The sequence below is a fragment of the Morone saxatilis genome, unplaced genomic scaffold, assembly GCF_004916995.1.
Source record: "Morone saxatilis isolate NCDOM2014 unplaced genomic scaffold, NCSU_SB_2.0 Contig23, whole genome shotgun sequence".
Classification (NCBI taxonomy): Eukaryota; Metazoa; Chordata; class Actinopteri; family Moronidae; genus Morone; species Morone saxatilis.
Genome location: NW_023339796.1, coordinates 11,774,768 through 11,787,927, shown reverse-complemented (window position 1 = coordinate 11,787,927; position 13,160 = coordinate 11,774,768). Strand labels below are relative to the sequence as shown.

Here is a 13,160-nt window from a genome sequence, read left to right as displayed (position 1 = left end):
ACCGATGGTTCCCAGTGGACCACCAATGGTTCAACCTCCCATGAACCCCATGATGCAGATGCCACTTCATCCTGGTCAGCCAAATGCACCTCCTTGTATGCCCAACCCACCACCAGGCTGGCATCCTGGTGCTCCCATGCCCATGAGCGGACCACCTGGAATGCCACCTATAATGCCCCCCCAGGTACCTGTAGTAAAACCAGGCCAATCTCATCAGATGCCAATGGGTAACATATCTCAACACTCACAAATGCCTGTGGATCCCCAGGCACCACCAGCTCCACCAGGTGGTGTCAAACCCATGCAGGCAGGTGGTGTGAAGTTTGATGACAACAACCCATTCAGTGAAGGCTTCCAGGAGCGGGAGAGGAGGGAGAGGCTTCGGGAGCAGCAGGAGAGACAGCGGGTGCAGCTTATGCAGGAAGTTGGACGACAAAGAGCCCTGAAACACCGTATGGAAATGGAGCAGCAAGGGATGATGGGGCCAGATGGAAACATGGCACCTCTTGCTCAGATGCCATTTTTTACTGCAGAGCTGCCTCAAGACTTCATGCAGCCTCAAAGGCCTCTTTTGCAACAACAGCAACAACTTGGACCAATGTTCCCCCAGCAGCAGGGCATGCAGCCTGGTATGGGTTCATCACAAGGGACATTTATGCAAGGTGAAAGGAGGACCATGATGGGCAATGGAATGATGCCCCGTGACATGGGGACTGGTTTTGGGCCTGATAATCTTGCTTTACAAGCACCTAACTTTCCCCAGGGTCAACCCAGATCTCGTCAGTTCAGTGGACCAGGAATGATGCTTCAAATGCCAGGTGAGGGTCTGCCATTTGGGGGTGACTCATCTACACCTCTACCGTCTAACTTTCCGGGTTCAGGTCAGTCTCTAATCCAACTCTACTCTAACATCATCCCAGATGAGAAAGGGAAAAAGAAGAGGAACCGCAAAAAGAAGAAAGATGACGACGCAGATTCAGTGAAGACACCTTCAACTCCACACTCAGACCTTACTGCCCCTCTCACACCATGTGTCTCAGACAACTCCTCAACTCCAACCAGAAACACCCATCTCTTTGGTGATCAAGACTTGTCAAGGTCCCCTTTACTGGGCTCTTCCACCCCCAGTCACTCAGAGCTGGAAAGGCAACTTTCTGGAGGCCAGTCCGGACAACCTGGTCTCTCAGACACAGCCAGAACTCAGGCTCAGGAACATGACAGGATCCTTAACAACATAAAGCTGGAGCAGACTGACGTCAGCGAGTGTCATGGGCCACGAGAAGGGCACATGGGCTCTGAAATGAGCTCTGTGAAGGAAGAGGGTAGTAAAGGCAGTGTGTCTCCGTTCCCTGCTGGGCAGAGTCCAAACAAGGGGGAGGCTGGCAATGAACTACTGAAACACCTTTTGAAGAACAAGAGTACACCTCCACCTGGATTCTCCCAACAGAGGTCAGAGGAGAGCCTGCGCTCAGAGGAGGAGGATCCCACAGACTGCAAATCCCTGCTGAGGCAAAGCTCAATGGACAGCAATGGGGTCAGTCTTTATGTTAGTCATACAGTTACAGCGCTGAGGGGGTGATCAACATAGTGAGTCATAGACGGGCTAAGTGATTCAGATGGGAGGCGCGTCATAGTTAAATTGGTATGAGTCATAGCTGTCAGTTTTTGAATGAGTCACAGTTATGTGTTTGAAAACATCTAACTTGAAGTCATAATGCTGCTCAAGTAATTTGAAGTTTCTTCATGTCTTTTTATGCAACAACATCTTTCTCTCATCTCCAGGCATACTCAGATGGCACCCCAGACTTTCCTGGACCTCTGCTCCCAGAACATGAGAAGAAGAAAGGGAGAAACAAGAGGGCTCCAAAAGGAGGGGATAAACCTGCCTCTCGCTACAAGAAGAGGAAGAAGGAAGGGGATGAGAGGCAACTGATAAACTCTGGTCCTGACACTGTAATGACCCAAATCAAACAGGTAAGATTGATTTTACAACCTTATTACCTGTTCCTTATAAAACTGGTTGGAGCTGCACCACTTCACATCTTAGGCAACAAAGGGTGGTAGGAAGATTATAGCTTGAAGCCTGAATGCTTTATTTAGAATTTTACAGTATTAATTACTGCCAGTATAGAAAATTGTCTCCACCGAGTGCACAGACACTTATTTCACATATCATAAGCATATTACTGTAATTAGGTACTTGTTGGATGACAGTTGCACACACAGGTATTAGAAGCTGTTATTATTCAGGAGAGGGGAAGGGGATTCATGATTATATTGCAAGTCCCTCATGGATTGAGGCTTATTGATTTTAAACTTTATGAAGCTGTCTCACTCATTAGAAATGTAGTGCAGTACCATCTCATCATCACAGCAGTACTAAATGACCATGTACTGTAGTATGCTACTTTCTCACAAGTATGACATGAATTTGGGTATAAGAGAAATTATGGCTATAACTATGTGGCTTTGAGTTGAAAAAGCTTCTATATTGGGCAGTTTGATGCTGCCCCCATTTACCTGCCTTTTTCTGTGGTCTGCAGCGAGGTAGATAACTTAACAGAAATTACATTTTATTCCTCCAATATTTAATCCAAACTTGAGGCCACATTCTCAGAGATACCTATTGAAGTACTACTGGCTTTATCTGAGGTTACTGGGTTGGGTTTTTTTTGTATTTGACATATTTTGTATATTGAGGTAAAACTATGTAATGATCAAGTTAACTCTACATACCAAACGCAAAAATATTGCTTAGTGTTTGAATTGACTTAATAATTGTCTTGGTGGTGGTGAATGTTTTTTTGATGAAAGGTTATTGCAATTGCATTGTGGTAAAAAGATGAATTATTTAAGTCTCAGTTGCTGTGGTGGGGAATTCCTCTATGAATGCCATCCACCTACCCAATGTAGGTTTTTGTTGAAGATGTCTCTTTTTCTTTTTTATCTGTGGTTTTTACTAAGTCATACACAACTTAAAGGTCCAGTGTGTAATATTCAGGAGGATATATTGGCAGAAATGGAGTATAGTATTCATAGCTATGTTTTCATTAGTGTGACAGTAAAAATTGTTGTGTTTTCGTTACCTTAGAATGAGTCCTTTTTATCTACAGAGAGAGGAATTTTCCACAGAGGCTGCCTTTAAACATCTATTGCACTACATACTCACTCCCGTTCTTTCCTGACACAGCAGCTCTCCCTGCTGCCCCTCATGGAGCCACTGATTGGGGTCAACTTTGCCCATTTTGCACCCTATGGCAGTGGCCAGCTGAATGGAGACAACCTCTTGTCTGGTACCTTTGGCAGTGCCTCACTCGATGGAGTCTCTGACTATTACTCCCAACTGGCCTACAAGGTGGGATCAAATTGAAACTGTGTAAACAGAGTGACACAGTGATGTGTGTTAAGTGTGTCTCGGCAGCATGATATGCTGACATTGCATTGGTTCTAATTCCTACAGCAGAGTAACCTGAGCAATCCACCAACACCGCCGGCGTCTCTTCCTCCTACTCCACCACCTGTGAACCGACAGAAAATGATCAATGGATTTGCCACAACAGAAGAGCTGGCCAGCAAAGCTGCTGCCATGGGTACGCATTCATGAGGATGTACCTTAATGTCACATTTTCACCCCACTATCTCACACTGCCATAACCATGAAACTCACAGGAACATCACAGAAATCAGATATGAAAAATGTCCATCTTTACAGGCAAGCATAGTGTGTACATTCATATTGACACTGTGCTCCTGTTTCATACAGTGTCCAAAGGCCTCGTCCCAAAGCCACTACATGTCCCATTTAGGACTGAGGAAGATCTACTAGCCCGGGCCATTGCGCAGGGACCCAAAACCGTGGATGTTCCAGCCTCCCTCCCCACCCCTCCCCACAACAACCAGGAGGAGCTCAGGTAACTGATAAATAAAAACTGTTTGATAATTCAGTAATTCTTTCCAGTCGTCTTTTTGGAGGGCTGCTGCACCATTATCGGCTGTCATAACATTTCTTTGTGTTGACTATTCATGTAATCATGTTATGATAATTGATTTTAGCCACACTGTCTTGACTGAGGTCTCTGTCTCCCCATAAAATTCTAACAGCAATAGAGGACAGGAGCCTTGCAAAGACAGGGACACACCTGACAGTTTTGTTCCATCTTCATCTCCTGAGAGCGTGGTTGGCATGGAGATCAGTCGCTATCCAGACCTGTCTCTGGTGAAGGAAGAGCCACCGTCCCCCTGCCTGTCTCCTGTCCTCCCCATGCTTCCTGCACCTGATGGGAAAGGTAGAAACAAAAACCTGCAACATAATCAACACCTATAAAACATTTATTCCTGTGACTCAAATCACAGTTAATAAGATTGTTTTTGTGTATGCAATATAAACACCTTTTTCTAAAGCAAATCTTAAGCATGCCTTAACAGTCTGGATTTTTTTTATGAATGTCCTTCTTTTTCATTCTCTAGGGTCAGAAATCAAACTGCAGGATATCAAAACAGAGCCTTCTGCGATGTTTTTTGGCTCCCCCTTTGGCCCCATGTCTAATGATTCCAAACAAGGGCTGGTGTCTGTAGCTATCACACTGAGACCAGCTGCAGCAGAGGTAGGAATACTTAAGTTAATGCTGAATTTTTGTGAAAACCCTTTAAATTTACATTTTTCTTTGCAATACTGACCGTCTGTAACACTTAGTTAAAATGGACAAAATCTGGTCAGTCAGTGAAGGATAAGATAATAACTGCTCTAAATTCTGCTGTTGTTTTTTATTCATCACAACCTTAATTTTACAGAATCACTTGTATTGTAAAAAAAAAAAAATGTATATAAACATGTTTTTTACTCTACTACTTACTGTTTACAGCTATTTATATATTAGAATTCTTACATACATTTAAAGCCGCATATTCACTTAAGGTTGCCCTACTTGTCAGGCTTATTAATTGTCTGGCCAACACGGCAAACAAAACTTCTAAAATCGATTTTTTTTAAAGGTAATCACTGTTACTGAAAGGCCAACTTAAGTTAAGTTCAATAAAGGTGCATCAGAACAGTAATACGGGCCTCTAAACTTAAAGCTGGAGTAGGCAGTTTGAACATAGACTTTGCTACTGCATAACACTCGACCTCCTACCAAACCCACAAGTTGAATCCACAAGCCCCAGGCTTCAGAGGCAGCTGCAATGCCATCTAACGGTGGAACGAGAGGATGGTCCAGACATCCTTTTTGACTGCCTCAGCAACACACTGCTGTAAGACACGGGCAAGAAATAGCGGAATGTCACACCGACCTCTAATAACACGGAAAAGAATATTGGACATGCTCAGCTTTGTGCAAGTAAAGGCTACATGGCTAGTACGCCTCTGACTGTCTCCCTCAAAAGTTATTCCCTACTGTTTGCCGTCATGCGTCTTTGCCATGTCGATATGAGTACCATTACATTATACGTAATGAGGCCGTAGCTCCGTGTGGAGCCAGAATGTGTTTCGTACTGTACACCGGTGTAGGAAAAGGAGGTATTTGAAATGTATCATAAGCTCCAGGATGTTCTGCACAATTTTCCACCATTGAATCAGGCTTGGACCAGGGACGTGCACAGCCAATAGGGATCGCCTTTCTGTGAAATGACCTCTGATTGGCCAACGTCTCCCGTCACGGGCTAGATTTTCTAAAGCCTGTAAACCAAGGAAGAGGAGGTGCAGAACTGTAGTTTTCTTTCCAACTGCTTGATTACAATATTATGAAAGGGTATTATGGAATTTTTACCCAGTGGTCCCAAAAGAAAAACTATCCCAGATTTAACATTTTGGGTCATCTTGAAACCAGTTTCAGGTTATTATGTGTCCCCATATCTGCCTTTTCCTCTCCAATATAAATGTTTCACTTAGTGGCTAACATGTGCTAATGACTAAAGTCCACTGCATGGTGCGGCTCGGCTCAACACGGCCCACTTAAAACAGTTCTTTTTTGTTTTTTGGAAACGAGGAATGTTGGGGCCCACTTTCTGTCATTTACATCAAAGTCAGGCCAACATGCAAACCAAAGTAAGCAGATTCACCTGCTAATACATTGGACAGAAGGCTAGCATTTGTTCAGAATATTTCCCTTAAAATCCAATGTAAGAAAAACACCAAATATACAAACAATAGCAAATTGTTAAATTGTTAAAAAAAGAAAAAAAAGGGCCATGGCTGTAAATGCAGACAACACACCAAAAATTCTGGCTGGCTGCGTCATCATGGCTATCATGAATTTTTTGTTAAAAGATTTAACAACTAATTCTTTTTTTTTTTTTTTGCTTGTTTTTTTACTTAGAACATTACAGGTGTAGTGGCAGCCATTTCAGACCTACTGTGTGTCAAGATCCCCAATAGCTATGACGTCAGCAGCACCCCAGAGAGGGGGCACCTGTCTATACTCAGCGGTCCAAGGGTCGGCCCCCATGGCATGGAGCCTCGGCCTCCCATGCTCTTTCACGGACAAGGAGACAATGGAGGGCTTCACGGACGGCAGATGATGAGGCCCGGTGGAGCGCAGGCGATGATGCAACAGCAGCAAGCACATCATTTCCGTTTCCATCCCAACAGCCCAGGTGAGGGGATGAAACTAAATTAAACAAGAGCATCTCCGATTCCCCCAAGTACTGTAATACAGCCTGTAATTGAAATGTCATGTCTGATTTAAGCTAAACATAATTACTTCCCCTGACAAAGCACAAAGCAGCAACGCAATCACAATATATGCAACTGTTTATCCATAAACGTCCATAGGTGCAATTATCTTTCTTAACAGTATTTGCCATTTCGTCTTCCATATCATTATTAGTCTGGGGCTGAGGGCAGTGTATAGCCCCGTTGCTGACAGGCGGATCCATATTGATCTCAGTGATTCTCTCAGCTAATGAAATAGATTAAACAATTTTTGTTTAGAACACAGTGGCACACAAACTCCTGCTTATTGCTGTAAAACATTGAGTAATAGGCCTAATAGGTGTTAGCACAGTAACATTTGGATAAGAAAGCAGACACTTAACCATGTTGGCCAGTTGTCAGTTGGCTCGATTGTCTTTTTTTTTTCTTTTTTTTACTTCTGTGATAGGATGTTTTATTTTCCGAGCTCTAACATCATACCATTATATGTTTCCTACCAGAGAATGCATTTAGAAATCATTGTTTTCTGTTACTCCAGGTGCAGCTTTAGCTCGAGGACCTGACCAGAAGACCCCTGCCAGCCCTGGATGTAAACCTCAGTGGTGCTGCCACTGTAAAGTAGTGGTTCTGGGAAATGGAGTGCAGAAATCCATCAGAGATCTCCCTGCACACATGAAGGTACCGAATTAATTAGGCTTAAATACAACGATAAAAATCCAATACAATGGCAGAAGCTATGGTGGTATATTAAGTAGATAGGCCACCTTTCATCTGGAGCACTTTAATGTTAAAAGTGTGATTTTGAGGCTAAGAAAGTACAGCAGCCTTTACATAAGTAGACGCCAGTATATAAAAAGACAAACAACTATGGACCATTTCATCATTCATTTCCCAGTGGGGGGACTAGATGAGTCATGACTGGATGCCGAGACCTTACTTTTGAGGATATTATCTACTTTCAGCCTGAAGGGCCATAGACATACATACACACACACAGCACCACAGTAATACTGCATATATCCTCTGATATCTCTGATTATGTAAATCCTGCCTGCTGGAGTTAAATCCATTTTGGATCAATTAGTGGGTTAAACAGCATACTCTATGACTCTAGTCTTGAGAATATTTTGGTTATTTGAATATTGTATGTTTTTGTGTTTTTTTTTTTTTTTTAAAGTCAGTTGATCGTAAGCAGTTCACATTGGTCAGGCTTTCACCTCATTCCTTATTCAGCCTGTTAAAAATACTGGTTTCTCTCATAAGGAATCTGAAGGCCGTTTTAAATCTGAAGAGGACCTGGTCTTCTGCAGTCACAGCTGCTTCCTTCTCTACTGTTCCTCATCACCCCTGCAATCCAGATCAACCACAGAAACTAAGGTTTGTACCACTGTAACACATGCAGAAAACAGTCTAAATAACATGTAGTTAATATGATTTGTTTTTGCTGGACATCATGGCTCTTGTCTCATCTTTTTAGGAATCAGTGTCCCTTCTCCCTGCCACCGAGCAAACAGAGAGCCTTTCTAAAACTCTGCACCAGTACAGTAACAACATGTCATCGCTGGATGTTCATTGCCTGGCACAGCTTCAGCCCAAGCAGTCTCCCCCCTCTACTCCTCCTATCCCCTTCCCCACAGCAGGTGAGACATCCAAGACGGAGACCAAGTCTGATGCCATCAAAGTGACAGTGAAACTGAAGGCCAGGCCAAGATCCCATGACGGCTGGCACCAGGGAAAGAGACAGAAAGGTCTCCGCTGGAGGAAGTGGACTGTCCAGGTTGTCGTGCCAAGAGGGAATTCCCAACTCCCAGATGAGGATAAGATTGATGAGCTCCTGAAGAAACTCGGGGCCTCCCTGCGCCCTCCTGCCTCACTCCGGGACCAGAGGCGGTGCTGTTTCTGCCACCAGTTTGGAGATGGGATCACTGATGGCCCTGCTAGGCTTCTTAATCTAGATCTTGATGTATGGGTTCACCTAAACTGCGCCCTGTGGTCGACTGAGGTGTATGAGACGCAGGCCGGCGCTCTCATCAACGTGGAGCTTGCTCTGCGTCGTGGCCAAACGGTACGCTGCGCCTACTGCCAGCAGACTGGAGCCACAAGCGGGTGCCACCGCCTACGCTGTACCAATGTCTACCATTTCACTTGTGCTCTGCAAGCTCAGTGCACCTTCTTCAAGGACAAGACCATGCTTTGTCATGCCCACAGGCCCCGGGGAACAACTGGACAAGCACTGGAGCATGAGCTGCGTTGCTTCGCCGTCTTCCGGCGTGTCTACGTCCAACGAGACGAAGTGCGTCAGATGGCCACCGCTGTGCGGCAGCCCGAGTTAGGCTATACCTTTCGAGTCGGCAGCCTGGTATTGCATGCAATGGGCCAACTAACACCTCTACAAATGGCGGCCTTCCATTCCCCAACAGCCATCTTTCCAGTTGGCTATGAGGCTTGCCGCATTTACTGGAGCATGCGTCATGGGAACCGTCGTTGCCGGTACGTCTGTTCTGTTGAGGACCGAGAGGGACTGCCTGAGTTTACCATCAGAGTCATTGAACAGGGCTATCAAGATCTGGTCCTGACTGATGCCTCTGCTAAAGGTTTGTCCTTATGGATTCTTTACTCTGAAAAAGCTGAAACACACAACAATAATATCTCTGTACACTTTTTAACTACTAATTGTGCTTGTCTCTGTAATTAGGAGTGTGGGATAAGGTTCTCGGTCCTGTGTCTGAGAAAAGAACTGAATCAGGCACTCTAAAGCTCTTCCCTGTTTACCTGAAAGGAGAGGACTTGTTTGGACTCACAGTCCCTGCAGTCACCAAGATCACAGAATCGGTTTGCAGATGCTTTTTGTGCTTTTACTCAACTTAAAGAATAAGACATTTAAACAAATATGTAGCTCATATTCCGCATGCATAACCTATTTTGTACTCATTTATTCCAGCTCCCAGGAGTGGAGGCTTGTGACAGGTACTCATTCCGTTACGGACGCAACCCTCTTGTGGAGTTGCCTCTCATGTTCAACCCAGCTGGAAGTGCCCGCGCCCAGCCAAAAACCAGTTCTCCTTACACTTCACTGGTGATAAGGTAACTTTAAGTAAAGCTCACATTAATTATCTTTGTGGGCAAAACACATTATTTAATTATTATTTGATTGTTTTTAATATTTTAGTTGTTTCCATTCCTTCCCCCTCCCAACATTAAGGCCACAACCACAGGCTGTATCCAGCAGCAGTGCCAGGTCTAACCAGAATGTGGCCCAGGGAGAAGGTGGCGCCCTCCATAGCAAGCCTCCAGTAGTACACCCCAGGTCTTCTCAGTACCGCTGGATGAAGAGTGAGTGGAGAGCCAATGTCTATCTGGCCCGCTCCCGCATCCAGGTCGGTGTTAAAATAGTTATTTATTTTCTGTTTTGACAGAGTAAGGTTGATGCTCTTGTGGACATAATGAATACCTTCTTGTTTAATGTATTCACAGGGCCTGGGGCTGTTTGCTGCTAGAGACATTGAAAAACAAACTATGGTGATTGAGTACAATGGAACCATCCTCCGAAATGAGGTTGCTGTCAGCAAGGAGAAGATCTATAGAGCTCAGGTAAACATTTTTAATACTTTTTGAGCTGAAATTCTTTTTTCCTATATTTACTTCTGCCAAAACAGACAGCAAGTAAATTCTCCTCTCTCCCTGACAGAACCGAGCAGTGTTCATGTTCCGCATCGACAGCGAACACGTTGTCGATGCCACTCGAACCGGAGGGCTAGCAAGGTACTGTGAGATAACATTGGCTATTTTTGTAAAACATATGTAATATATGTTTAACAATATGTTCTGAAATGTTACATTTTATGATATAAATATGACATCAAGTGTGTGTTCTTAATGGACATGCATAATAGTGGAACTGAATGTGTGTGTGTGTGTGTGTGTTTGTATATCGGAATTTTGTGACAGTCAAATTCAACATGCAGAAATCTTGCATTGTTGCAGGCTCCCGCAACGACACCACAGACCATGACCCTGCATGTGTGTGTGGGTGGTTTGTCTGTGGTTATGTAAGCCTTCAGCCTATTTAGCCTAATATTACACATGAGCATGTTTTTTATGGTTGCTGCATGTGTTAGGGTGCAAGTTTCTGTTGCTTCACTTCTTTCCCAGGTACACGTGATACACACAACACACTGCTTGCCACTGTGAAGCTCCTGCTTTAGTGTCTTTATCTTTACCTGCACACATAAATTCAACATTAAGTAATATCTTAATGCAGCTGTTGGTGGCTTTTAAATATACTGTATACTGGACCTAATGTTTCAAATTGTGATAATACTAAATACTAAACTGATGTGTGCGGGATTAAGTCTTTCATGTAAAATGGAACAAACTGCTACTTACTTGTGCTCCTTATGGTCAGTGTTGTGTGATATGAAATGAATCTGTCTTCATTTTGTTTTGTTTTCCAGATATATCAACCACTCTTGTGTCCCGAACTGTGTCGCTGAGGTGGTCACATTTGAAAGGGGTTACAAAATCATCATCAGCTGCAGTCGCAGAGTTGAGAAGGGAGAGGAGGTGGATATCTTCTCTTTGATTAGACAGTTAAATGCATGTATGTGTCAACATTGCCACTGTGATGCTCAGAAACTGATGATCCCCCCTTCCTGTTTTCCAGCTGTGTTTCGACTACCAGTTTGACACTGTGGAGGGTCGGCACAAGATCGCTTGCCACTGTGGAGCTCCCGAATGCAGGAAGTGGATTAACTGAGGAAAACAAAAACGACAAATCTAAATGCATTCCTTGCTATAGTGTGTGGATGCTGTGATCTCTGCACAGAGGAAAAAAGGCTTCACACTAAAGTCATTTTATGAATGAGCAGAAGGCCTGAACCCTTGGAGAGATGAATGAATTTATGTGTTGGTTCATCAAGATCATGGAAAACAAATGAGTGGAGGAAGGGAAATGTAACACAGTAGCAGGATGTGACTTGTGCCATATGTGGGGAGGCTCTGTTGTATGAGATGCCTCTGTCTGTATGTATCTGTGTGTTTGGTGTACATGGGGTGCGGAATCCACCAGCGAATGAGAAAGCACTGTGCAGGGTGCGGCCTTATTGCTTACTAAGGGCAGGCCCTTTTGTTTCATACTGTTAATGTATACCGTATGACTAAATGTAGACATCACTGAATGAGGAATGTACAGCAAATGAATACTGCGAAGGGAATATTAACTTGCACTAAAAAAAGAAAATAAACAAAAAAACACACACGAAAACTTTTAAAATACTTGATTCCATGAGTCAGTTTTATCATAGGTCTCTGTCATGTGATTTGTGTGGAATTCGAGAGGTTTTGTATTTATTACTGAGTGAATGAATTTTATTCTTAAAATGATGAGATTGAGTTAAAGAAGGCTAGATTGCTATTGTTTTTGAAGACTGAGGAAGACATGCTGTTACTTTTGTATAAATGTACATAAAGAAAACTATAGGAATAACCGACCAAATACTACCTTAACCTTCTTGATGTTTGGGTGTTTTTAAATTGTTTTTGTTCTGTTTGTCATTGAAATTTATTTAAGATGGACGTTATTTCAGTTTGAGAGTATATATTATGATTATTCTGTACAGAATTTGTAATATAACCACAATAATTCACAAAGTATTTTTGTTGTATTAAAAGTAAGGTATTGTAGCGTAGTGTTTTGTGACTTACACATACTTTGACCACTCAAAAAAGAAATATTTTTGTTGACTAACGTAACGAGTTATCAGTTACAGAATCAAAAGAGAAAAGAAAAAAAAGATTCTTCAAATAGTAAGAGATCAGTGTGATCTGTTTGCTGTTAATCAGGTTTGATTTTAAAGAACTGTGAATTAGGTTTTGAAACCCAAAAACAACTTTTTAACTTTTTAACACGAATAGGAACACCGACATGTATTTACCTGTTTTCGTTTTTACATTGCTTTTAAAATACGGTGCAAACGTCTAATGATATTGTGAGTTAGACGATACAGTGTGTGACAGAAAGAATCGTATGGGGAACTCTTAAGTGGAACCGTAGCTTGTTCTACCTTTTTTGGACAGAGATGGCATTCTCCTTAATCAGAAATATTTCTTATACTGACACTTCACAAGTCACATGCTTAGAAACGGAAGAGTTTTTGCGTGCACAATTTCAAGTTGACTGTAAAATTTTGGAGACAGTCTTAGAACTTGTAATGTATATGGCATGTATTTTTTTAACTTTCCGAAGACTCAATTGTATATATTTTCTCAATGAATGGTTGTAACAAAATTGTTTCTTGGATATTTTTCTTCTCTTGTATGATATTACATCATCCTGCCAGTGTGTTTGTGCTACATTTTCTTGGTCGTGTAGTCTGATTTATTTTTTCTTTATTTTTTCTTTTCTTTTGGTTTTTTTTTTGAAAATGCCTTTTGAAGTGTACAGAGTATGAGGTTTGGAGTTTGTGGAATTGAATTTAGAAACATTTACAAAAATAAACTATTTTACATGTTA

General features: G+C 42.7%; 1 protein-coding gene across 8 annotated transcripts in view; it reads left to right on the top strand.

Annotated features, from left to right (window-relative positions):
- Positions 1 to 13,160, top strand: part of kmt2cb (lysine (K)-specific methyltransferase 2Cb) — a 64,000-nt gene extending 50,840 nt beyond the window's left edge. For 5 of the 8 annotated variants that reach the window (XM_035671429.1, XM_035671434.1, XM_035671431.1 and 2 more), the window contains 18 exons: positions 1 to 1,534; positions 1,783 to 1,974; positions 3,191 to 3,355; positions 3,461 to 3,590; positions 3,764 to 3,911; positions 4,102 to 4,286; positions 4,468 to 4,604; positions 6,315 to 6,591; positions 7,188 to 7,327; positions 7,913 to 8,026; positions 8,127 to 9,243; positions 9,345 to 9,481; positions 9,591 to 9,733; positions 9,852 to 10,026; positions 10,124 to 10,240; positions 10,338 to 10,411; positions 11,104 to 11,212; positions 11,313 to 13,160. In XM_035671429.1, coding sequence (XP_035527322.1) covers positions 1 to 1,534; positions 1,783 to 1,974; positions 3,191 to 3,355; positions 3,461 to 3,590; positions 3,764 to 3,911; positions 4,102 to 4,286; positions 4,468 to 4,604; positions 6,315 to 6,591; positions 7,188 to 7,327; positions 7,913 to 8,026; positions 8,127 to 9,243; positions 9,345 to 9,481; positions 9,591 to 9,733; positions 9,852 to 10,026; positions 10,124 to 10,240; positions 10,338 to 10,411; positions 11,104 to 11,212; positions 11,313 to 11,405 — 4,987 coding nt within the window. In that variant the 3' untranslated portion in view covers positions 11,406 to 13,160. The remainder of the gene's footprint in view (positions 1,535 to 1,782; positions 1,975 to 3,190; positions 3,356 to 3,460; positions 3,591 to 3,763; positions 3,912 to 4,101; positions 4,287 to 4,467; positions 4,605 to 6,314; positions 6,592 to 7,187; positions 7,328 to 7,912; positions 8,027 to 8,126; positions 9,244 to 9,344; positions 9,482 to 9,590; positions 9,734 to 9,851; positions 10,027 to 10,123; positions 10,241 to 10,337; positions 10,412 to 11,103; positions 11,213 to 11,312) is intronic. The other 3 variants (XM_035671433.1, XM_035671427.1, XM_035671428.1) reach the window with 3 other exon arrangements.